At 36.4% G+C, this 27930-nt stretch overlaps 1 protein-coding gene across 7 annotated transcripts in view; it reads right to left on the reverse strand.

Moving 5' to 3' along the window:
- CADPS2 (calcium dependent secretion activator 2) overlaps nt 1–27930 on the reverse strand; it is a 555077-nt gene that overhangs the window by 192277 nt on the left and 334870 nt on the right. For all 7 annotated transcript variants that reach the window (XM_061165698.1, XM_061165697.1, XM_061165696.1 and 4 more), the window contains exon 9: nt 4697–4763. In XM_061165698.1, the coding sequence (XP_061021681.1) occupies nt 4697–4763 (67 nt within the window). The remainder of the gene's footprint in view (nt 1–4696; nt 4764–27930) is intronic.

The following is a 27930-nucleotide window of genomic DNA, read 5'->3' on the forward strand; positions in this document are numbered from 1 at the left end:
ATAATAAATATTAGATTAAAGATAGCAATAGTTGTATTAATAGGGGAGTGCTTCAGGAATTTTTATATCACCACAAAATATGCAGCATCTGAGGGCATACAGTTATTTGCGGAGGTATTAGCTGAATACAGATTTATGAAATAATTCAGTTTGCTTAAATTGTAGATACAAATATGGAGTTTTAAAGCCATTAAATGGTTTATTACAATGAACTAAAGCATACTAGTATCATAAGTACTTTACATCAATGATATCCTCCAAATGTAACACTAAAACACTGAATATGCTTAAGAAAAATTAATAAGAAACACATATGAGTTTAATAAAAACACATGTAAGTTTTGGGAAGATTTCCAACATATTCCTCAAAATCACTGTTCTTTCAGTTTGGCTTGGACCCAAATTTACCTTCATCAGAAACAAATGCAGCCTCTTAAAAAAAGCATGAAAAATCTTTTTAATACTGTAAGCATACCAGCTTTAGAATGTAAATGGGGTCCAAAACTAATCTTACTTAGCTCAGTTAACACCCCACAATGATAAGTAATTCATTTTCCCATTTTCAACTCGGATTTAAATGTTGATACAAAAGTCTCTGGAAAGTCTCTTCACCTCAGCAGCTCCGTAAGTGTTCACTTTGAACAACGACATTGCAGCTGAGCAAACGAGACTCTCAATCAATTTTTATGAGCACAAATTCTTGGGCTGATGGCTAGACCTCCAGCTCCATCACTCAGATAATACACACTCACGAGTGGTGATGAGATTCACATTATCACCAGAGCACCATTCTGCCGATGGCGGCAGCAGACACAGCAGGGGTACACTGTCCTCCTGGAGACGACTCCCTCACCTTTCAATAGTGCAGTCTGCAGGTATGGATCCGCAAGCCATGTGCCAATAGAATGAGAGCTGTCTTTAAAGATACTAATAAAATGACCCACTACTTCCCAATGAGTCCTTCTGCTAAATCTCCATACATACCCATCTTGATTTTGAAGTGTGTACACCCGTTTTCCCATTACATTTGGAATTGAAAGGATGATTCAATTATATTTAACACTTAAAAGAGTTGTCAGAGTACTGGCATGTAAATCTCAATACACTTGGGCATGGGATTCTCTGTGTGAACACGTGTATATACATACATTTGTATAAAGATACAATGCCTTCCTGGTGGCTTAGACAGTAAAGAATCCGCCTGCAATGCAGGAGACCTGGGTTCGATTCCTGGGTCAGGAAGATCCCCCGGAGAAGGGAATGGCAACCTGCCACAGTATTCTTTCCTGGAGAATCCCATGGAAAGAAAAGCCTGGCGAGCTATGTCTATGCGGCTGCAAAGAGTCGTACACAACTGAGTGACTAACACTTTCACAATACTTACATGTGACTTCAAATTTCAAGACGCTATGTCAGGTAGAATACATCTGAATTGATAGTTTGAAATGACAGTTTGGTGGTGTTTATCCTAAATTTTAATTATGGAGTATAGAGGTTTACCTCCTTTGGTTTAAACTGGAGGTTGCCTTTAAAATGTTAAAACATATTTTTGTTACATGGAGAGCTTTCCAGCTTTCCAAAGACATGGTTAATGTTCCGTAAAGACCAATTAATGATCTCAAAGCATTCAAATTCGTTTTTTGAATTTTTTGAATAAAAGAAAAAATTCTTCTTTTATTTCTAAAGCCTCTTATGGGGTGATAATGAACATATACATGGTTGCTCTGTAACTTGACTCTTGTGATCATATATCAAAAAATAAGGTAAGGAGCAAATGATTACCCTGAACTTTACCTGGCTAGAAGCATAAGGCGTCCATCTGAGCTCTCAAAACTGATCTACTAAGGCCTGATTTTCATATTAAAACAATGTATATTAGAAACTCTTTTAGCCTACTGTTGCTTTACTAGATCTCTATACAAAGAACACTCTAGGATTCTTTCGTTAAAAATAATGAATATGATCCAGCAATCATGCTCCTTGGTATTTACCCAAAAAAGCTGGAAAGATGTCTACACAAAAACCCACACACAAATGTGTATAACAGCTTGATTCATAATTGCCCAAATGTGGAAGCAACCAAGATGTCATTCAGTAGGTGAATAAATAAACTGTGCTTCATTTGTACAACGGAATATTATTCAGTGCTAAAAAGAAATGAGCTTTTAAGCCTTGGAAAAAACATGGAAACACTTTAAATGCAAATTCCTAAGTGAAAGAAGCTAATTAGTAAAGGCTACATGCTGCAAGATTCCAACTATGACATTCTGGAAAAGGCAAACCCATGGTAAAAAGATCAGGGGTTGCCAAAGGTGGGAGGGTGAAGATGAATAGGCAGAATAGAGAGGATTTTCAAGGGAGCGAAATGCTTTGTGTATTACAGTGATAAATAGTATGTTTGTTCAAATACACAGATGCACAACACCGAAAGTGAAATCTAATAAAAAGTATGGACTTTTGATGAAGATGATGTGTCAAGTGTTGATCATTCTTGGTAACAAATGTACCATTCTGATGAGTGATGTTGATAGTGGAGGAACTTATGTGGAGACAGAGGATAGATAGGAAATCTCTGTACCTTCCCTTAAATTTTGTTGTGAACCTAAAACTGCTCTTGGAAAACCATATTGACTAATAGGTATGACATGTTGAAATTTGTGGTTACTGGGTGACATTCTCATGTGTTCTTATACTTATTTCCACCAGTTCAACTCTATGCTTACTAAGAATCAGTAGTGTTTGATGAGGCCAATAACATCTGCTACTGAACTTATGGGATGAGAACTTATGATATTCTGTGTAAATGCATGATATATGACCATGAAAAAGAAGCTGCAGTTTTTATGAAAAATCTTTTGAATGTTTTGGAAAGATTTGACAAAGACAAGTCACTAACACAAACTTGATAAATTAGATGTAGGTGAGAAAATCTATAAGTGGAAATAAAATAAAAATGTACAAAAAGATATGCGCTCAAACTGCCTAGTAAATGCATTTAAATTTTTGTGCCAGTGTAAAGAAATTAAGCCTAGAAACCCAAGAAGACGCCTAATGGGTGTGACTTTTGGAAGACAGACCACTGAGAACTACCAACAGGGAGCCCTTACTCAAAGCAAATGTGTGGGTTTTATATAAAAAATAGTCTCTCTGTGTGTGCAAATGTATGTGCATCTTTTATTAATCTGGTTGACCAAATAATGGTTCTATTTACTTATTTATAAATTTTGTTATTTTTTATTTTTGACTTCATTGCATGGCATGTGGTATCTGCTTCTCTAACCAGGGATTGAACCAAGGGCCCTTGTAATGGAAGCCTGGAATCTTAACCTCTGGACCACCAGGGGATTGTCAGTTCTATTTACATAAGAAAAAGTTACACTTTACCCAGGCGGGGAAAAATCCCACTTTTGATTAAAAATTTACACTTTCATGAAGTTACCATGCTATTATGGCACATCAATAAAATAATTTTATCCAGCAGTAGATAGATGACTTTATTTCTGGAAGATAGCAAATGATTTTCCTTCCTTGGGATATCACCATGTTAACCTGATCTTGTCTATACTTGCTTAATACGTGAGTAGGGCTTCCCTGGGGCTCAAGTGGTAAAGACGTCACCTGCCAATGCTGGAGATGCAAGTTTGGGAAGATTCCCTGGATCTGCAAGATCCATTGGAGAAGGAAATGGCAACTCACTCCAGCATTCTTGTCTGGGGAAATCCCATGGACAGAGCCTGGGGGAATGCTACTGTACATGGGCTTGCAAAATAGTTCAGATATGACTTAGCAACTGAATAAAAACAATACTGTGTGGATAGGAATCGGTAAGATTTTACAGATTGTTTTGTTAAGAATACCAAGAGAGCTTCTCTTTTCATATATATTCATTGGGAATAAGACAGCTTGAATTTATCATGAACTGGAATGACTGTTACTCAAAATTATTCTTTAAAGTAACTTTAACCAAATGAGTATATTCTATGAGCAAAGGTCATTCATGATTCAAACACCAAAACAAAACAAGAGTCTACTGAACTGTACATTGTAGCAATCTGCCTATATTCAGAATCCTATCACAAACAAATCCACCAGTCAAGGCAATTAAAAAAACCTGTACCTCTGAATAAGTGATATATATGATACAGTTTTTTAAAAAGGCATGTTTCTATGAACTAAGTTTTATCTATAAAACATCAGAATAATGCAGTGGTTCTCAAGGTATGGTCTCGGGATCCTGGGGATCTTCAAAATCCTTTCAGGGGACTTGTGAGGTCAGAACCATTTTTAAAATTATGTTTAAACATCTTTGTCCGTTTCACACTTACTCTCTCAAGAGCATATAGTAAAGTTTTCCAGAGGCTAAATTTCACCTGAGACTGCAACAGATTGAAGGCAGAAGCTGATTTGAAAATACAGCTGCATTCTATTTTTATTAAGCCAGACATTGAAGAGGTGCAGAAAAAGCATAAAATAATGCCATTTAGTTCACTAAAATGTTTGACTTGAAAAAATAATTATTTTAAATAAAAAGGTTAGTTGCATTAGAATGGCCTTACTACTTACATTTTAAAATGAATTAAACATTTTCTAAACTTCTCAGTTTTAATGTCTAATACAGTAGATACTGATAGATATAACCCAAATAAAAGTTTGATTGCCTTACAGTGATTATATGACAGGAAAAAAGTGTACTTACCTGAACAAGAACAAAATAACGTTTTTTCCATCTTTTCCAAACCTTCTGTCCAAGGGCATACAGATATCTGGTAAGAAAAACAGAAATACCTTATATGAATAATGGTGTGGTACCACATAATCATATTTATTCCACAGGTATTTATTCTCGAGAGCAGCCTGCAAAGTTTAGTTCAATTGGAACCTGGGACAGCACCCAACTTCTGTGTTACAAAATGACTGAGTCTGTTCTAAGGCTCTTGAAAGGGAATTGATGTATGTGGCTTATCAATTTGTCAGTTCTCTCCACAAATTGAGTGAAGTTGGAGTTAGAAAGGATAATCAAAGAAGCAGTAGGAATTGTATTCTTACACATATTTCTCAGGAGAGACGTATGCTATGAATTGAGGCTAGGGACCAGATGTTTCAGCTCTCAGGTGACAGAGGCTGAGGACTGTGGCCTGGCAGGGAGCTGGCTGCAGAGGCCAGAACCCAGGATGAGGAGTCTCTGTCCAGCTGAGTGTCCAAAATGTGCCTGGACCAGTCTCAGTTTCCAATTCTTCAATTATCAAATCAAAGAACTATATGTGATGATTTCTAAGGTCCAAGCCCTGTAACTTGGAGACTTATCTGACTTATGTGAGCTTCTTAATGCAAATTTTCCTAACTATGAAACTCAGATACTAATGAAAGCGAAATTGTATAATTTAACAATAGTTTCAATCAAGACTTCTGTTTAACTGTGCATTGCTGTTAGTAACCTGAATTGAAATGATTCAAGTAGTTAATCACTGGAGAACAGAACTTTTGCTCTTACTTGAATACACAGATGTAGGCTTAAGGATTGAGGAGGAAAGGGAAGAAATTAATCAAGTATGAGCATGTCATGGAGAGCTATTTAAAATTATACCACATACCTCCCACAAAAGTGGAAAACATTTTAGGAGTTAAAAAATATGACAGAGACCTAATTTTTAAATTAAAGTATGATTTTTCACAATTCCTCATTGTGAAAAATTCTTTATCACAATTCCTTTTTCTGTAGTTAAGATTTAACATTATAGAGGGTATTCAAACTAATTTAAATTATATACAATTCTGAATGATTAAAAAAAGCCCTTTAGCTAATAGTTTGTTGATGGTCTTAATGTCTTTAATCTTTCTCTCAATTTTTAAAACTGAAATCTTAGCTTGAAATTTTAGTTCCTGTTTTATGAAAATAATTCTCCTTTGCAAAAAAAAGCAAACATACTTTTTGCCTGCTTTTAAAAAATATATGGGATATTGGCTAAGGGGTGCTGAAATGATGGGCTTTCATATTCACTACTCATGGAGTGTAAAATAAGACCACCTTCTTGTAGAATAACATGACATGCAAAGATGGGCTCAATAAAGGATAGAAATGGTATGGACCTAACAGAAGCAGAAGATATTAAGAAGAAGTGGCAAGAATACACAGAAGAACTGTACAAAAGACATCTTCATGACCCAGATAATTACGATGATGTGATCACTTCTGGCTCTAGCCAGACATTCTGGAATGTGAAGTCAAGTGGGCCTTAGGAAGCATGACTAAGAACAAAGCTACTGGAGGTGATGGAACTCCAGTTAAGCTATCTCAAATTCTAAAAGGTGATGCTGTGAAAGTGCTGCACTCAATATGTCAGCAAATTTGAAAACTCAGCAGTGGCCATGGAACTGGAAAAGGTCAGTTTTCATTCAAATCCTAAAGAAAGGCAATGGCAAAGAATGCTCAAATTACTGCACAGTTGCACTCATCTCACACCCTAGTAAGGTAATACTCAAAATTCTCCAAGCCAGGCTTCAACAATATGTGAACCGTGAACTTCCAGATGCTCAAGCTGGATTTAGAAAAGGCAGAGGAAACAGAGATCAAATTGCCAACACCCACTGGATCATCGAAAAAGCAAGAGAGTTCCAGAAAAAAAACATCTATTTCTGCTTTATTGACTATGCCAAAGCTTTTGACTGTGTGGGTCACAAAAAACTGTGGAAAATTCTGAAAGAGATGGGAATATCAGACCACCTGACCTGCCTCTTGAGAAATCTGTATGCAGGTCAGGAAGCAACAATTAGAACTGGACATGGAACAACAGACTGGTTCCAAATAGGAAAAGGAGTACATCAAGGCTATATACTGTCACCCTGCTTATTTAGCTTATATGTAGAGTACATCATGAGAAATGCTGGGCTGGAGGAAGCACAAGCTGGAATCAAGATTGCTGGGAGAAATATCAATAACCTCAGACATGCAGATGACACCACCCTTATGGCAGAAAGAGAAGAAGAACTAAAGAGCCTCTTGATGAAAGTGAAAGAGGAGAGTGAAAAAGTTGGCTTAAAGCTCAACATTCAGAAAACAAAGATTATGGCATCTGGTCCCATCACTTCATGGCAAATAGATGGGGAAACAGTAGAAACAGTGGCAGAATTTATATTTTTGGACTCCAAAATCACTGTAGATGGTGACTGCAGCCATTAAATTAAAAGTTGCTTGCTCCTTGGAAGAAAAGTTATGACCAACCTAGACAGCATATTAAAAAGCAGAGATATTACTTTGCCAACAAAGGTCCATCTAGACAAAGCTATGGTTTTTCCAGTAGTCATGCATGGATGTGAGAGCTGGACCATAAAGAAAGTTGAGCACTGAAGAATTGATGCTTTTGAACTGTGGTGTTGGAGAAGACTCTTGAGAGTCCCTTGGACCTCAAGGAGATCCAACCAGTCCATCCTAAAGGAAATCAGTCCTGAATCTTCATTGGAAGGACTGGTATTGAAGCTGAAGCTACAATACTTTGGCCACCTGATGTGAAGAGCTGACTCATTTGAAAAGACCCTGATGCTGGGAAAGATTGAGGGCAGGAGAAGTGGAGGACAGAGGATGAGATTGTTGGATGGCATCACCAACTTAATGGGCATGAGTTTGATTAAACTTCAGGAGTTGGTGATGGACAGGGAAGCCTGACGTGCTGCAGTCCATGGGGTCGCAAAGAGTCAGACACGACTGAGTGACTGGACTGAACTGATATAGAAATAGTCCTCCACTTCTTCATCATGGAGTTAGGGAAACAGACACACACATGAATACATATGTTACATGGATATATAAAACAGTATTGTTCATATTATGAAAAAAGGTAACAATGTCCAACAGTAGGTGAATTGTTTAAACAATGCTGGAAGATGCACAGAAAGAAATATATGCTGCCACTGAAAAATTATTTTTGATAAAATTAATAACATAAAGAATATCTCATGATATAATGTTTTATGAAAAAAGTTTCAAAACCATATACATACTTAAGGGATTTGAAATTTGTAAAAGAAATATATGAAATAGATATTGCAAAATTGTTAGTAATAGTGCCTTTGAATGGTGGGGTTATGGAAGATTTAATTTTCCATCTTTATTCTCTGTATTTCTAAATTTCCATAAAAAAAAACCCACACAAACAGAAATGGAGTGACTAAAAGTTGACATAAATCCTAGGCTCCTGCCTAGCAAACATTGCCAGTACTGCCCAAATCAATGATGTATTTTCTTTCTCTCAGGCACATTAGTTAGCGGGAGTATTTTGCGAACTTCTATTCAGTTTTGTAATACTCTGGATATCCCACCGTCTGCGCTTCTGAATGTAACGCTGATGCAGTCAGAGACTATCAGAAACATCCGTCAGTACTGTTCTCGCCTGTTCACCCTCCCCTCCTGAGGGCCCTTGGAAATCCTTTGCCCCACCTTTGCTCCAGCCTCTAATTTCTCTTCTATGGTTCCAGTGATAGGTGTTTAGTTGCTCTCTTCCTGTCTTCCCTGTGTAATTTTCCTCTTATGAAAGGCACATACTCCAGTGCCTATTACAGGGTTAACAGCAATGACCTCAAGAGCTATACATACTGTGGACGTGACAGATGCTCTCTGTACAAATTCACTAGCAAGATGTGCAGCAAATAGCTGCCAATGAGTCAAGAAGGCATTTGGAATAACCTCTGCCTGTGACCGCAGGCTGCTTCTTCAACGTGTCTCACTTAGCATGCTGGTCAGACATAAGCGAAAGTGAATAGTGGTACACAAACCATCAACACCATAAGCAAGTGTAAGTCTGGCTGACAGCGAAGGTTCTGCATAAGGGATAATACTGTCAGCAGCAACTTCATTCAAAACGATGCCTCGACACATTTGGAATGAAAAGGTATGGTCTCTGTGAAGAGAGAAAGCAGAGGGGTGGGTGGATGCACGCGGGTATATTGAAAGATGTTGTGAAGAATAGAATAAAAGACAGTTCAAGATTGGAACCAAGGTAAGCATTTGAATGTTGGGCCTTGAGGCATTATGGGCTACTGTACTGTAAGAATTCAATAGAACATGCATGGAAGAAGTCACCACTGATCAAACATTTCTAGAAAGGAATTCCTCATAAGAGTTTTTGTCTCAACATAAAAAAAAATTATGTTCAACAGAAGTAAACATTTCTGCATAATGTAAGTGTTACCAGTGCTATGAGGGAAAAATATGACAGTTTCCTCCTTTAGTTTCCCTAGTAGCCAGACAAAAATTTTACATAAGAAATGAACAGAAATGAAAGATATCAGAAGCAATAACTAATACTAAATAAGAATACATTAAACTTAATTTCAAATCTAACATTTTTCACTATAATCATGCATTCTAGAATTAGGTATCAATATCATCATCTAGTTGTTTTTTTTTGCTGGTATAAAATCAGATTCTTATTATAAGAGACACATGTAAAATTCAGGGGAGAATGAAGAAAAAAGATGTTCACCAATGTCAGTCAAGAGCAAAAAGTCACAACCCAAGTAAGAATCAAGGAGTCAAAATGATTAGGTTATCATTAAGAGTGATGCCAAAAAAAATGACATGGAAATTATAATAATGCTAAATTTTTAAAAAGCTGTCACATGAACTCATAGTGTATGTATGGCAAAAAACTACATATATATCAAAATGTTACACCTGAAAATTAATACCTGGCTGATGAGATTAAGGATGAATTTCATTTTCCTCTTAATGTCTTTCTGCATTTCCACAATTTCTACATTGAGTGTGTCTTTTTTTTTTTTTTTTTGGTTGTGATTTAAGTAAGGTTTATCATTAGTGTACTTAAAGTAAAATCCACCCATTTTAGATATATAATTTGATGAAAGTTGACATAGAAGGAATGTAACCACCACAATGAATTTATAGAACATCTCCACTCCTCACCCAAAGGTCTCTTTATGCCTTTTTACAATTAGTCTTTTCCTCACACCCCCAGCTCTGCGACCACTGATCTGATCTTAGAGTTCAGTTTTCCAGAAGGTCAAGTAAGTAGAACTGTACACTATGCAGCTTTTTGTGTCTAGCATCTTTCACTTAGTATAAAGTTTTTGAGATTCAGCTTTTGTCTGTATCAGGAGTTTATTCCTTCTTATTTCAATGTATGACTTCAATGTGTTTATCTTTCACCAGTTGGTAGACATTTGTTTCCACTTGTTTGGCTATCATAAATAAAGGCCGCTATAATCAGTCACATTTGAACTTTCCCAGTGGATCAGCAGTAAAGAATCCACCTGCAATACAGGAGCCGAAAGGAGATGCAGGTTTGATCCCTGTGCTGGGAAGACCTCCTGGAGGAGAGCATGGCAACCCACTCCAGTGTTCCTGCCTGGAGAATTCTGTGGACAGAGGAGTCTGGCAGGCCATGGAGTCACAAAGAGTTGGACATGATTGAAGTGACTTAGTATGCTTGCATAACCATCCACATTTAAATCCTTGTGTGTGCACATATTTTCATTTCTCCAGAGTAAATATCTAGGATTGGGATTATTGAGTTATAGTGAAAGTGTGTTTAACTATAGAAACTGCCAAACTGTTTTCCAAAGTGCTATACAATTTTGCATTACCATTAACAATGTATGAGACCTCATGCTACTAATCCACCCCTGGCACGCAGCATGTGGGATCTTAGTTCCTAGACCAGGGATCAAACCTGTGCCCCCTGCACTGGAAGCATAGAGTCTTAACCACCGCACCACTGGGCAAGTCTCCTCATCTTACTTTTATAATTAGAAAAAAAAATGAGTTTTATTAAGGATTTGAAGGATGTGGACATTACAGCTCCATAAATAATATTTCTGGCATGATTAAGCTAAATTCCTGTAGAACAAAGATGAAGTCTTGTCACTTTATCTTGAGGACTGTGGCGGATTCCTATAAGCTTTAATGGTCAAATGGGTTTTCTAGTTTTCAAATCTATTCTCAAGTCTGGTATTTAGAGCAGTCTAAATTCTTTGAAGGTGGGTGGTCTTATCTGGGGATGACTGAAATGTAGAGAGAGTAAGGAAAAAGGAGCCCAAATCATTTGAATATTTGGTTTTAATCAGGTAGTCCATTTATAAGAAAGCATCTCTAAAAGTAAAAATGCATTCTCTCTGGACTCATCTTTATGCTGAGCACTACTGCTGAATTCAGAGTATGGTGTTTTGTTTTTAATGTTGAGTGTTAAGCTATAAATTATCTCTTTTATGGATAAAAATGCAGTAATTTTTTTTAATTTCAGAAAAATATACTAAAGTTACATTTAACATATGTTATATTAAGCAATAAATTCATTTCATTACACATATAGAAATGCTTAATTACTGAAAAATGAGTTATTCTAGGGAGACTGTATATACATCTATAATGAATTTTTAAAGAATTTATATACAATAGGTTCACTTGACTTCAAATAGTCATAAAATATAATTTGATTATTCCTTAATGATTTAGAATAGGACCCTATAAGTATCTCAGGGTCATTACCATGAACATTAATTATAACTGCATAGTTCTGTAAAAAGGAGAAGGTACGCCTGATGGGACTAAATCTATTCAACATACAGTGGCAATAGTGTTAATTAAATCTTTGAGAGTTATTTACTTGTCACTTATTTCTGCTTCATAAAAATAGTTTAGAACTTTCAAAAGTCTATTATTAATATTCTATTGCTATGTGAATCTGAACTCTGGAAAAATGAATTTTTTTTAATGCTTTATGAAATTTGATGCTACCCCACAAAGGTATAGAGAACATTATCCAAGAAGTGTATTTGTTATCCAGGAGAGAGTACCTTGGCTGGTATACTATAGATGGGCTGGGGTGGGGGCAGTGAATCTGCTCTGCAGTTATATTCTCCCCAAATATTCTGTAGCCTGTTGAGTCATTAGCTTCCTCTAAATTTATGATTATCTCAAATAAAAAAAAAAATTAAGAGTATGTACATTAGACCTGCCAAACACCAGGCAAACTGGGGACAGACATTTAACTGGGTTCTATGTGACAATTTATAATGTTACCCAATAAAATAAGTATCACACAGCGGGAGAGCAACATTCTTTAACAAATTATTTTTTTTCACCTTATTTAAAGAGGCTTTAAAGAGCAAAGCAAAAGTAGGTCTTTTGTTTTAGTTTTGGTAGGGCTTTAAATATTATTCATTTTCATCTACCTACAGAATTTGGTTTTAAACAAAACCATGTTTTCTCATCCTTGTTAAATAATCTCAGTTAGTAAGAAATGGATGGAGGGACTTTCTTGGTGGTCCAGTGGTTAGGGCTCTGAAAATCTACTGTAGGGGATTCAGGTTGGACCTCTGGTCGGGGAACTAAGATCCCATAAATTGCATGGTGTGTCCCCCTCCCAAAAAAAAAAACGAAATGGATAGAAGAGGCACACATATCAGCAGTTTTCACAGTCAGAGTCATACTGCATTCTTTAGTAGTCTATATTAGAGAATGATGCTAGGGAAAAAATTCCCTAATCAAAGTTAAATTTGATTCAAGATTATTATTTAAATGAGGACAAGAGATATAGTCTATTGTGTGTAATATATTTGAAAAGCATGTACTTCCAATGCTAACTTACACTAAAAATAACACTTTTTCCATTGAAATATGTCCAATGTGTCACAATACTCATGTAAACTAGAGTATTTTTGGATTATTTAAAAATAACTGCTCAGATACGATTGTAAAGTGTTTGCTTTCATCAATTAAACCCAACTTAAGTAAGGTATTAAGAAGCTGTTCCCTTTGAACAAAAAAATTGCCTGCTTAACTTTAAAATCTTCTCTGCTTACAAAGAAATTAGCAGCACTGACACAAAGCCCGGATTTAACACATAAGAGTAAAGCCTTGGAAGCATTTGGGTTTATAAATCAGTATACATACAGCAATAATCTTAAAGTATTAATCCCTCTTCTAGGACTATTTCTAATGAAGAGTACTATTTGCTTCCAGCAAATAGGAATAAGCTAGGAATCAGCTAGGAAATAGGAATCAGCTAGGAAACAAGGCACAAAATGAACTAAATGTGTATCAATGCTTCATTCACCTATGATTTTTTTTTTTTTGGGTATTTCTAACTATTCATGCTCTATCCTCAAATATCAAAGCTAAGAGACAATGAACTTCAAGTCTGTTACTTGCATATTTAAAATATGGTACGGATATGAAGATTATGTACCATGATAACCATGTTGCTAGGGAAAATGTCAAGAAAAAATAAAATAAAAAGAGCTTTGGTATAGTTAAACCTTTAAGTCAATATAGTTATTATCAACAAGGCAAACCGGTCATCATTTTTCATCCATTACAGCACAGTTATATATGAGAATCTCAATATTTAACATTAAAAATCATATAACCTCTATGGTCTCAACATGATCCTTAAAAGCGTTATCTGTTAAGAAGGCAGCGGGGACACACACCACAGTTGCTCCTTAAAGTTTTCATTTGTGAATAAAGAAAAGCAGAGTCTTACTGAGATCTATCAGAATGTGCTCTGACAACAGGAATAAAAACTTTTCTGTAGAGATATGTTGATCTTAACAGCATGTATTACTCTTAAACAGCATGTATTACCAATAAAATGATCTCAACATATTTGTTGAGTAAAATGAAGTTTGGTAAAAATCATCTTCAAGCAAAACAAAAATCCATATAATTAAGAAGTTTATTTCTGCTGAATTTTCAAATAGATATTCATATTTCATCACATCTTCACATTGTAATGCCTATAAAAATAAAAATTATTTTAAATGCTTGTTTTTTTACACAGTACCCCTGTGAGTATTTAATAAAACAGATTCTCATATAACATTCTATGACTTGCCTTCCTTCAAGCCAAAAAACCTCTGAAATTAGTTTTACTAATAAATTAAGCCACTTTCGACAAATGCTATATATCATCTGCTAATATATATATATAATCGGAAAAGTTAATGAAATTTCAAGAGCTCATTTTCTGATTAGTTTTAAAAATTTAGATTTAACTTATCTTCATAACACAATATATCTGAACTACAATATACTCTTTATATTATTTTAGTAAAGAAATAGCCAATATTCTCTACCATGCCATATTTGAAAAAGAAAATGGTAACATGAAATCAAGAACTCATTTATATAAACATTTTAAAATCACTTAAAAAAATATAACTAGAAAGTTGTTAAAAGAACACTTTAACACACAAATTCTCCAGATATATTATTAAATATTGTAGTTTAGTGTCAATTAGAGCAGTGGCAGACAGTTCTAATAGAAAGGTGAATATGATGATTTATTTGCACTGAGTCCACGCTGTGGGAGTTCATCATTTTACTTTATCATGAAAAATCATCACTAATGAATATTTGAAAAACATAATTGTATACAGAATCTGGGAATTATTTGGCACTTAAAAAAAAAGACTGTTACTTTGGGCAGATCACTTATGAGTCTAGATTTTTATTCAAAGAAATGGAAGAATCAATCTACATGTGGAATGATAAAGCCTATTCTTCTATGAGCCTTCATTTTTCAAGGAAAAATACAGAAAGAAAAAAAAAAAATCAATATATAGAGTAGTTTAGTCCTGGAAAGGCCTTTCTTAAAGAGAAACCTCAGTCAAGGTTGAAAGAGCAATTAATGCAGGCTCAAAAATCTGGGCCATTCTGATAGAGTTCGGTTAACATGTGGCAGAAGTAATCATCCACTTGTGAAAATGATTTTCGGTTCATTCTCAAACACCTTTCAGACACTCATGATCCCATTTAACTGACAACAATACAGGCTATCCATGGGCACCACTGCATTTGATGTGAAAACCAATAGGGACCAAATGCCCTCAGGCACTTTCAGTCATTCCCCACACGGTCTTTGCTTGCCGCTCCCACTCCAGAATAAAAGGAATCTTCCTTCTTTCACTACATTCTTTCCTTTATTTAACCCCACAAGATTAAGTCTATTTTTTTCTTTTTTGGTTTTGTTTTCAACTAAGCATGAGAAAAAGAAACTGATTCAAAACAACAGCGTGACCTGGGCATTAAGACATCTACAAGTAAATACTTGCCAGTTGGCTTTTATAAAACTTCTTGAATTCTTCTGGGAAGGAGAAAAAGAGGTGAGGAGGCCAGGGAAGGATCATCATCAAACAAAATCATAGAACATTTTGAAAGAAATGATGAATGATAAAAAAAAAACTCCTATTTTTAAGTAAGAAGTTAAAATGTATGTGCTATGTCAACAGGAAACTTGTCATAGCAGAGGAGTAAAATGCAGTTCATTTTCTGTATCACATTTTGTAGAATCAGTAACATAAAAGCTGCCTCTCCATCTCCCTGAGGAGTCTCATCTCCTGTTAATTTCAGTTAAATCTCAGCTCATATCAGCATTATGAGATTAAGTCTAACAGTCTAAGATATAAAAGCTATCCTTTAAAAACTGGCTTATGGTTAGTCACTCATTTGTGTCTGACTCTTTGCGACTCCATGGACTGTAGGACAACCAGGCTCCTCTGTCCATGGAATTCTCCAGTCAAGAATACTGGAGTGGGCTGCCATTCCCTTCTCCAGGGATCTTCCCAACTCAGGGATTGAACCTCGGTATCCTGCATTGCAGGAGGACTCCTTACCATCTACACCACAATTTGTACAAACTGGAAAATGAATATAGGCAAACTTCCAAGATGAGAAGACCTTATAATCATATCCCACCCTTAGACAAGACATCAAGATCTACAAGTGACCACTCTGAAAGGAGGTGCTCTGAAATACATGATAATGCACTGTTACCTAGAAACAAAAATGATCTGGGGAAATTTACCCAAGCAGTTCTACAAAATGTAGTTTTAAATAGTTAAGCACAAGCCAAACCATTCTAGCTGTGCAGAGAAACCTTTTCTTATAAAGACAGTGTTTCCTGTTTTTTTGATAACTGACCATCAATACTCTTTTATATCTCAATTAGCAGAAAAAGTGCCCCAATACATATGCTTTCATGGTTCATTATCTCACCAATTCTGATATTTGAAAGTTTTATACAAATATGTTAGGCTCTTATTCTAATATACTCCACCACAGAGGGCATATTTTGTAGGCATGGTTTCATAGTTTTCCTCCGTTTAAATGTATTTCAAATTAGAATGCTTTTCTGCATGTGTGGAAACTTGACTGCCTTGTTAAAAGCTGAAGAAAATTAGTGAACTTACCAAGCTGATTATAAAATGTCTCAGAAGAGGGTAAGAGGAAAACGAATGTTACAAACATGTACTGAGTAATCTAGTCCAGTCAGGCAAACTTGCTTAGAGTCAAGCTTATGCCTCCATCCCCTTGGAGGAGGGATACAGGCTGTGAGGATGTGTCTCTCTAGGGGTCGCACTCTGACACATTCCAAAGGGAACGATACTCTGCACCACTTAGCAAAAAACTTCTGGTGCACTTAATGATGAAAATGAAATCAATCACTTAGGCACTCCTAGGTATTTTTGTGACACAATTGATTCAACTTTCCTCTCCCTGAAAATGCAAATGGTTTGGTAATAATGAAACAAAAAGTTTTAGCAAAGGCTTTTATGCATGGATCATACTACATCTTATTTACTAGGGGAAATACTTTTCCACTGGGGGCAAAATACTCCTAAAGCAATGCAAAACGTTCCAACAGTTTTAAACATCATATGCATTATGGGTAATCCTGAGTTAACATGGATATTGTAGCTCTCAGTATCCTCTCTTGTAACTGGATATATCTGTTCTACCTACTTCATATTTAGCATAAATTTAATGAAATACAAACATAAAAATGACACTTTTTATAAACCATACACACTCTGAAAAGAAAATCATTGAGAAGATAATATGGGATTCAGTGTTTTCCACTGTGTGTGTCTTGGGACATCTGGATAGAAAGAAGCAGTACATGGAGACAAGAATGGATTTGGCGGGCAAATAAATGTGAGAAATACTGAGTTAGCAAAGCTAACTGCTCTGTGTGTGAGGATGAGTAAAAGGCTGTTACAGACCTGGGAGACGGGATGCTGAAGAGTGGGGACAGGCTAGGGAGAACAGTGTAACTACTGTCTCCAAAATTACTCTCATAGAAGACCATGGAGGAGTCATGTTCTCCAGTGCACACTTTGGGAAATTAGACTAGATGACTAGTGTCTTTTTTTTTTTTTTAATGACTAGTGTCTTTAAACATTACAATCTTATAACTCAGTTTTTGCACTCTGTTTGGAATTAACTAATACCCTAATCATGATTAAAAATATCCTCTTCACTTCTAATACTGTCTTACTTAGAATCTATAAATATTTGTTATTTGGAAACAAAAAGTTTTCTGTAAAATTTGGGTCATAATCACCATGTTCTGTTTGATTCCTGAAAGGTCTCTGCTTCTATAATATTATTCTCCGGTCTTGGTTAATGAGGACATTTTTGCAGGGCTTTAAAAATTTAGAAGACATACTGTCTATATCCATTTTTAAAGTAACTTATCTTCACATCAGTTATTTGCAAGGGTATTTGAATGCCTCCTGACACTCACATGCCCCAACAGTCTTGTTCTACCTAAACTGTGTCACTTTGGGCGTCCCTTCTGTCTTTTGTGACCAGTCTCACCTGCCATCAAGGAGGACTGTGAGCTCTGGGTCAAGACTTGGACTGAGCACTGAGACCCCTTCGCTGTCCTGACAGCTCAACCTTGTACTCTGGCCTCAGCATCACTGTCCCTGCCCTGTTCCCTGGAGCTTACATGGTCGTGTTGATGTCACCCAATACTCTAGGCTGAGGATCCAGCTCTGCTCTTGTTCTAGCTCATCTTTCTCTGATACCCTGCTCTTGAATTCTGGACTGATTAGCTGGGTGCAGACATTTCCATGATCGCTCACGTCTGGAACATTCCTATGATCGCTCACGTCTGGAACATTCCTGGGCTGAGATCCTCTCATACTTTTCTTGGCTTTTCTGGAGACACCACTCACTCCTTTGTGCCAGTACTCTGCCTTATCACTGCTCCTCTGCTTGTCTGTACGTTGGCTCTCTTACCCCATCAGTCCCACACATCTTACAATCTCATCCGTTTCCAGCAATTTAAATTCATTTCATTCCTGCCTCTCAGGTTTCCAATCTCTTCTCATTCCTCAGAGTTCAACTATCACTTTCTCAGAGAAGCTCTCCCTGACGTCCCTAATGAGGTCAGATGCCTTCTTACATGGATTAGGTGAGATGTAGACATTCCTTCCACGGCTCTGCCATGGCACACGGCACCGTGGACGAAAGTCTATTTCCAGCGCAACACAGTAAGCTCCGTGAGGGTAAGGACCACATCCGTTACCACTCACCACCCCGTCACAGCACCATGACTGTATACCGCAGATATTTCATTAACGGTTTTGAAATGACTAAACAGCTACTTATAGTCTTGCCATTAGGAATGATGATAAGAACCTAATAAAGAAAGTAAATTTCCAGCAAAAATTTATGTAGTATATACTGAGGTAAAAGAAAAAGTCTTAGGAAGACTTTGGATCTTCCAGAAAGTGGGTGGTTTTATATTTATTTAATCAAGAGTATTCAGCATTTTAGCAGCAGGATTTCACCCTGATATTTAACTTAACATAGGAGCTCAGAACATAAAGGAAAGCGGAGTGACTCTTGGAGAGGCAGGCACAAAGGTGCAGGAGTCCCAGCTCGTCCAAAAAGCCCATCATTCCTCAACAGGACTCCTAGGGCTTCTAGGTCACAGTATCACAGGAACCTTTTAGTTAAAACTCAATAAATACATTCTGCCCAAAGATCTCAAAATATCACCAGATTTCTAACTACCACTAATATACACAGATTTTAAGTTTCTGATATATAAACATGGGTGGGGTCTTTGAGAAGGCTCAGTAATTTAGTCGCCTGAGTTTTGAACAAACTGGCTAAAGACAAAAGAGCTGTTAAGAGGAGGCTAAAAGAGGACCTTCTCACTGACAAACACTGAAGAATCTGGCTCATTTCTGTAAAGGTGGGCTCCCTTATGAGGTTCGGTATTATATCAGACATACTTTCCCCACGCTGTCACAGGCAGTGCTGGTCAGGCCAAATCTGTCCACGTGGAGATCCTGCCCCCGACAGTTCCCAATGGAAAGAGCTGAACTATGTATGCCCAGGCTCTGCTCTCAAACTAATTAATTAGATGTATCAAAAAAAAAAAAGGGGGTAGAGAGAAGCCAGGAGTATTACTGTCATGGATATTCCTCTGCATGGAAGGAAATAATAGGGGCACGGAATAAGAGCTTTTATAAACTAGAGATGAAAGAGTTAAAATAATGAGATACAGAAGAACACCAGAGCAAGACAGCGTGAGAGGGAAAAATGAGTCTCTTTAACTTTTAACTATTATGTGTCTGGTGTACTCTTCACTATTTTTTCACTGTAAAACAGAAATGCAATGTTTGCCCTGATTAAAACAGGTGGTATCATTACCAATATCTAGTTAAATGATGTATGCAAAGGGACTTTTGAAATTACAAAGCACAATGGAAATCAAGACATCATCATTATTATAGAAGTAGTAGTGTAGACTGGAAAATATTTCAATTTAACTTTTTAAAGGACTCTTTGGAAAGCTTTGGGAAAGTGGCTATGGATTTTTCAGTTTTTCCCACTTTAAGAAAAAAACTTAAAGAGTGGCACAAAAATTTACAAATATATTTTCCTACAATGAAGGATAACTATGATATCACACAAGTTACGACAAAACACCTAGTTCTTATTTGTGAGATAAAAGCAATATTTCTGTAGAGTACATGTATTATGTTTCCCAACTACTTAATTCCTTAGGTTATTAAGAAATTGCCACTTATCCACCTGCTAAAAAACTCTGGACTACTATGAAAAAGTACATTTTGATGTTCAGTTTCTCACTTGCATCTATTTGGAGCAGCATGAATAACAAAAGAAAGGCAACAGTAATAAGAAGGCCATGTACAATCAGGTTGGGATTCATTGGGATACTCTTGTAAAATGTTTCTCCTTCTCCCTTAACTTAAAGACTAATAATTCCATTTGTTTCTTTACTTGCTTATTCTTAGGCAATGTTTTTGCCTGTGAATGCAGGATACAAAGAGAAATGAAATCGAGACAGTCAATAGGAGAAAAAAAGAAAACAAAAAACACCTTTGACATTTACAAAACATATTCAGAATTGAAAGTCTCAGATATTTTTGGTTCAAACTGACCTTAGTGACATCTTTGATTATTCATATAGTGCTAAACATTAAAGTTTTTCTATGTTAATTTGATAAAATGTCTTGACAAGTTTGATATGTCCAAAATGAACTACTACTTCACTTTCTAAAATTTTCTTACAATTAAAAAAATGTCTTGAAGATTACTTAGTATTACTTAAATAATGCTACCTTTATTATCAAGTATTCTATTCAACAGATAAAAATAGTTCTTTTCTGGGGGGATGCTTGCGCCATCTACTGGAGAAATATATTACTATTTTTGTCAAATGACAACTTGAACACCATTTCCAAAGGTACTTCGTGAAGTACTTCCCTCTAAAATGCAACACTGGAACAAAATCTGGTCCTTTTCTTTCTTGCACGTGTCAGTACAGGAAATCAGTACTTTTCCCCGTAGAATAACACAAATACACATTAGTTCAAGTAATTCAATAGTCCCATCTTATTTTGACAGCTATTCATCCATAGGCAAAAGTAGATGTGGGAGAAACACAGATGGAGAAAGGAGATTATATAACCCTTTTACTATTTATTTAAAAAGTATACAAACATCTAATTTTAAATGAATATAAGCAGAGGTTCTCTCCCACTTAGCCATACAGCTACAGAATAAAGACTACAATTGACAAATCAATTTGTAGAATATCAAGATTATTATAAAGAATCGAAACCATTCTAAAGGTATCTCTGGGTATTAATACATAACCACAATCATAATAAAATGGAGTGTAAAAAAAAATCACTACACAGAAGATCATGATTTCTAAACAGCTTTTTCCCCCATTCTCTGTATGATGGCACCATCTAAAGCAGAAAAACTTAAGATCTGTTCATTTTCAATTAAGAAGGCAGGCTATTTTTTTTTCCTAGTGAAAGAAATGAGAATCTTGTTTGAAGGTCTGTATCATAATTACATCTCTGGATGTGGGATATGATTCAGTTGCAGGCACATATATATCTGCTTTTTAGTGGGATGCATAGATTATTAAAAAGTTAACATAAATTACTCTGTAACTGTAATTGATTAGAATCCAAATAATTTTTGATTTATGAGAAGCCCTTCTCTCTCCCTCTCTCTCTGTAATTAGAGGAAATAGACAAAAAATAGCCCCTCACTGCAGAGACTGAAGACATATGCTGGAGTTGGTATTCCTTAGGAATAACAGATTTAATATTTTTGTGCATTTTAGGACAGAAGATATGTCTGTTTAGGACAGAAGATATAAACATTAATAAAAGGTAGAAAATACAATGAAAAGTGAACATGAACTACCATGGGGGTTCCTATAACTCAGAGAGTCTCAGGTAGATGACCACAGGTAAATACATGATCCTTGATCATCAAATAAAATTTAAATGTATTTATGAAACTCTAAAGAGAAATACAGAATTCTAGTAACATTAAGGCGATTTAATAAAGTCCGAAATTTTAAAAGGCTTAAATAAGTTAATTTTGCTAGCATTCAGGTTAACCTTTTCAATCAACCTGAAATTAAGAAAAAAAAAATCAAAACCAAAAACCAGGAAAAAGCAAGTAAAATAACAGATTATAATAGTACCTCAGAACATATTCTGTCATTGCACACATCCTCCACTGAGATCCTTCGAATCAAGTAACAACTCCCATTGCATTTCATGATTGTTTTGTTTATAACAGGTTATATTTTATTTTAGGGGATTTACTGAATTCCAGTCACCATGCTTTGCATTTTACATATATCACTTTGATTAATACTCATTAATGATCCTATTAGGTAGGTAGAGTTATTGCTACGAACTACAGGAAACACACAGTTTATAACCAATTTCTGATTCTTTCAATACTATAGAAACTATATATTAAGCACCACCTTTAAGTTTCAATTAGCAACACTCACTGAATATACTTTAACTTTGTTACAAGATTCACTTCACAGTTGTAGTGAATTGTGAGAGAACAGGCCCCAGCGTCCATATACATGAAATGCTTCTCTTCATTTAAGGTTTAACCTCTCATGGAGAAGGTGGTCTTGAGCCCCGAAGAGTAATCTCAAGGCCAGTCCTTGTACACGGGGTGAAGTACATTCTGTCCAAGTTGCTGGACTGGGTATGAACGGCAGGCTTTGTATTTTACATGTATTACTTTGATATGGAGAAAAGACTAAGGGCAGATGAGCAGGAGACCATGATGAGACGCCATCTAACTCAAGCCAGCTTTCTGGAGAGACCCCCTGGTGTCCCAGGACAGCAGATAAACAGGTCAGAATCCACAGAATCAAAGCAAGCTTTCTGGGTACCTTCTTGTATTTTCTGTGATTTCCTTCTTATTTGTTCTCCCTTAGCATCAAGTAGGGCAGAAGTTCTGCCCTACTCTAGCTGACCAAAGAGAAAGTAGGAAGAAGAGCCTATTACAGAAGAGAAAGAGAATGAGATGCAGGAGGTCACGTCTGAGGTCCAGTGCAGCACGGAGGGAGGATGGAAGGGAATCCCCCCAAGAGGGGAAAACTTGGTTCTGACCTCACAGTCCAGTCACCTATCTCCAGAAGGTTCTCCTTCCTTCCTAAACCACTGGAGGTTTGGAGTTTTTCTTTAAAGGGCAGAGCTGTTCTCTCCAGGCAGCTTCCACTAACTCTCCGAGACAGAGGAACAAAATCAGCTTTTTACAAACAGAATTAGCATAGTGTCCCTACACTAACGTAACACTTAGATAAGAATTCTGAAACTGGTCTCGAGCCTCAGTTCTTCCTAACTATAAACAGAGCTAATGACTGGCTTCTTGATTGCCTGAAAGGGTTACTTGAGGATCAAATGACCCAAACAAACCCAAGAGATATAATAGCTTTTATAATAAAGACAAAGATGCTATAAAGATGTAAAGAAATACTATTAGCAGTATTATGTTAAAATCTAGGTCATGTTAACTGACCTAGAAGTTAAATTTGAGAAATTCCATTAATTGCCCTATTTCTCTACATAATATATATTATAAAACGATTGATTAAAATTGGGTTCCTTTTCTGGGTGGACGAAAGTGGCTAATCTACTAACTGTTCTGATTCATATGGATCCAGCTGTATAATCATGAATGAAAAATAAATTTAATTCTTTAGAATTATTTATTGTTATAGGAGAGAAACCTTTCCTAAGAAACACATTTTCACAACATTTCAAACTTATCTGATAAGTTAATTTTCAACATAATAATTTTTAACACAATTTTAAAGTATATAAAAAAACCACTTACTCTAATTCAGTGCTTCTTGAATGTTATTAGCAAGCAACAAAATCAGCATAGAGAGCTTGTGAAAACACACACGGCTGGGTCCCACACTCCACGTTTCTGACCTAGTGCAGTTGGCCTGAAAACCTGTTTCTACAAGTTCTCAGGTGAGGCTGATGGTTCTCATACAAACAACACACATTAACCACCGGGTAATCCACACCTATTCTGAAACTTGAACAAAAACTGCAGCCACCTCCAGCTGTATATTTAAAAAGGTACTTTACATAAAAGTATATAATGGTTACGGTTTCCTTATAGTAGCACTAGGAACACATTTTCTAACTGAAATAAACCTAACAAAATCACATTTTCCCCTTTTCCTCTTAAATTGGATCACAGTGCCCCCAAGTGGATAAAAATGTTACTCACAGGAAAGGAAAACAACAATTCTTCCCTGGGAGGGAGTGGGGCTCTATGCGCTTAGTTGCACAGTCCTGCCCGATTCTTTGAGACCCCATGGACTGTAGCCCACCAGGCTCCTCGGTCCTTGGGGATTCTCCAGGCAAGAATACTGCAGTGGGTTGCCATGCCCTCCTCCAGGGCATCTTCCCAACCCATGGAACAAACCCAGGTCTCCTGCGTTGCAGGCAGATTCTTTACTGTCCAAGCCACCAGGAAGGGTATTACCTAACTTTATCTTTTTATTTTCCAGAAGGCCCAACCTAGTGTTTCTCCTAGGATACACTCAGTACAGGCTAATGGAATGCATACCCACATGCACTTTAAAAAGGCTTACCACTCACATTTTCAGTGTTTCATTTATAAAACGCTAATACTGGTCAAGTAATCCCCAAATCTCTTAGTTCTTAAATTCTATGCTGGCAGGAAATAACCACAAAAACCTATTTAGAATCAAGTAGGATGTAGAGAAATAACAGAAGTACCAGCATTATTCTCTGCTCTCCATTCTCATTATCATATAGCTCCTCCAACTTGTGACGGAAGGCAATAAGCATTCACTTAAGGTTTAAAAAGAAAATACATGTATTTAAATGATTGAATATAACGCTAGGTGGTTAAAGGGGCTCTGGCTAACCACCTGCCTATCCAACACAACTATGCATAGCACATCCTGGAGAAATTCTTTGGAAGAAAATGCAGCTTTCTTCCTACGTGTAATTGATAGTATCTTTACAGACACTCCATAGAAATTTGTAGCACTATAATTAATTTAAAGATCAACAGCATTGTATTTTTTTACTTCAGTGGGTACATATGAAACCAATAAATAAAGAGGCCTTAGTCAATGCCATGAAAAGGATACTGCTGATAGGTTAAAATTACTTGTGGCTTAAAGCAGGGGTCCCCAACCTCTGGGATCTAATGGCTGATAATCTGAGGTGGAGCTGATACAATAATAATAAAATCCACAATAAATGGAATGTGCTTGTATCATCGTGAAACCACTCCCCTGACCCTGGTCTGAAGAAAAACAGTCTTCCATGAAAACTGGCCCCTGGTGCCAAAAAGGCTGGGGTGTGCTGGCTTAAAGGATTGATGTTACATCTTAATAATTTTCTTACATGCATGTATCTTTCTGCCTATCTTCCTCTCACTTATTAGCATTTATTTATATAGACGTGTAACTCTGTCTCTTCACTTTTCATCATTCTCTTGATTTCAGAAAAGCACCTTCTATTTCAAATGTATATCCACAGTCTCATATTTTTATAAACTGCTCATGTAAATTCATTCTGCCTAACAGAAGGACAGAAACCCAAAGAAGGATGAATACAGGTTTGGTGGCATGATGGGTACATGCTCTAAGGGGGCTAACGCACACATTTACCTCTTCGCATTTCCCCTGGCTTCCTTAAGTACATGTATTTCTCATATGAAATACCCCTAAAGCCCCATGTTATTTCATGCCAATTAACAAACTGCTAACATGTCATGTTAATAAAAAAAGCAGTTGACCTAAGTAGAAGGGCTAATTAAATGGAGTCAGGTAATTAAACGATTCTCAACATGTAATCAAAAATTATGGCTGGAAGTGTTTCACAACGTTGTCATTTTGGTTTCAAGTATCTGACTATCTGCAAAATTCTAATCAGTGTATCCATATGCATAAAAGACTGATCCAGTGCAGATGTTAATTTGTTGCATGATAGAAATCAGGTGTTCAATTACAAATAATGTGGTGTATGAGAGAACGCCCAAGACTTCCATTTAGCTGAACACATGCACCTCAACCAGCAAATGATTGCCGACCATTCATACTGGAATTAGCTACTAACATGCACCCAAGGCACATCACATTCAACTCCTTTATTATCTTCATTATATAATATTCACATCTCCAGCCCTGTGTGTTATCTAATTTGCCGCTGATTTAGGAGTGTGAATATTTGGTGATCTAAATTCTATTCATCGTACCTGAATTCTTTAAAAAGGATTGTTTTGATTTTTATCTAAACTCTAGAGCACTTTAACATGAGCAATTTTGTTTCCTCATATTACATTTTAAACAATCAAAACAATTTGCTTTTGTACTAAGGTAAATTCCTTGAACTAAGAGTATTCAAAGCTTTTAATATGTAAAGCCTATTTCAACAAAGCCTTCTCAACATGCTATCTAAACCTGTTTTAACAAAGTAACCACACAGAGGGGCCAAATAGATTCACTTGGCTAAACGATTTGCTTTTTTAATATAATTTACAACAAAGACACAGGCTTAGAATTTACTTATTAAGATATTCACCATGCCAAGCTCATAGACTGACACAATCCTGAGAGGATGAATAAATACCAGGCTGATGCTGAATTATGTCCTAAATCAAGACTCCTAATATTGAGAATTTGCAAATTGGTTATTCAAGAACTAGCAAGGCCATATACCTCTAAAACTTTAATGTCAGATAATCAGAGGAGACAAAGAAAAAGATATTTGATTAGATGGCAGAATAATGGCAGTGTACTTCAATGGAGATGTCATCATTTTAAAAGAATATGTGGAGGAGGTTTAAAAAAAGAAAAGTGCATTAATTTTTAATTCCCTTCATTCTCTTAAAATCAGTTTCAAAATATGTGACTGTGTAAGGTCCCTAACTCATTAAGAAAGTAAACAAATGCTGTTTCTGAGTATGCAGCAACCAGCAAAGCCTCAACAGTTAGGAACGGTGAAGGGATCATTTCTGTAGCCAAGAGACCCAACAATCGTGGCCTGATGAGCTGAATCAGGCCTGCAGATACATTCTGAGAGCTCAGCATCACAAAAAAAAAGATTCTGCATTTCTTTCTGTAGGGCATGCTACCTTGATTCCACTAATCCTGACTATTTCACTCTTCATGACCTTATGCTTAATCATTTCACACTTCTGTTTGACTTAATCATTTCATGTTTTGTTTCATGTTTCACACTCTGGGCCATGGAGTGCCTAGATATTTGGTCAAACATTATTTTAGGTGTTTCTGTGAGGATATTTTTGGATAAGAGTAACATTTAAATCAGCAGGCTGACTAGACTGCCTTCCTTAATGTGGGTAGGCTTCATCCAATTAGTTGAAGACCTGGTTAGAAGAAAATGCTAACCCTCCTGAGCGAGAGAGAATTCTCCCGTCTGACAGCCTTCAGACTGGAACACTTTCAGACAGGGACACTGGCTCTTTCTGGTTGTACAGCGGCTTCTAGTCTTTGGGATGTTGATTCTGCAGACTTTGGAATTTCTAGTTTCCATAATCACATGAGCCAACTTCTTATGACAAATCTCCTACTGGTTCTTTTTCTCTGGAGAATGCTAATACAGATTTAGTTCTTCTCAAACTGAGAAAAGGCAAGCCTGTCATTCCTAAATAACAGCATTCAAGGCCTAGGCCCATTGTATAAGACAGAAAAGAAGAGAGCAAAGATAGCAAAAAAAAACTACCATTATTTGCAGACGACACAATCACCTACAGGAAAAAAAAAAAAAAAAAGACACAATAAACTGTTAGAAAAAGAACTGATGAGTACTCTACCTCTATACCACAAAAGCGAAGGTAAAATGATGGGCTGCTTTTCACACAATACTGTGAAAAAACTTACTTGTTGAAAAAACAAAGTTGGAGGCTTTCCTTATTACAACCTATCTAAACGGGAGCTCTAGGTGGGTTAAAGACCTAAAGGTATAAATCTGTAAGTCTAAAAGAAGAAAATAAAGGAGATTATTTCTATGATTTAGGGGTAAAGGATACCTTTTAAATGACTCCGAAGCACAGATATGGACTTCCCTGGTGGCTCAGATAGTAAAGAATCTACATGCCATGCCACAGACCCAGGTTTGATCCCTGGAAGATCCCCTGGAGAAGGAAATGGCAATCTACTCCAGTATTCTTGCCTGGAGAATTCCATGGACAGAGGAGCCTGGTGGGCTACAGTCCATGGTGTTGCAAAGAGTTGGACATGACTGAGTGACTAACACACATGAACACACAAAGCACAAATATAAGAAGAAAAT

This window comes from Dama dama, chromosome 18 (assembly GCF_033118175.1).
Source record: "Dama dama isolate Ldn47 chromosome 18, ASM3311817v1, whole genome shotgun sequence".
Classification (NCBI taxonomy): domain Eukaryota; kingdom Metazoa; phylum Chordata; class Mammalia; order Artiodactyla; family Cervidae; genus Dama; species Dama dama.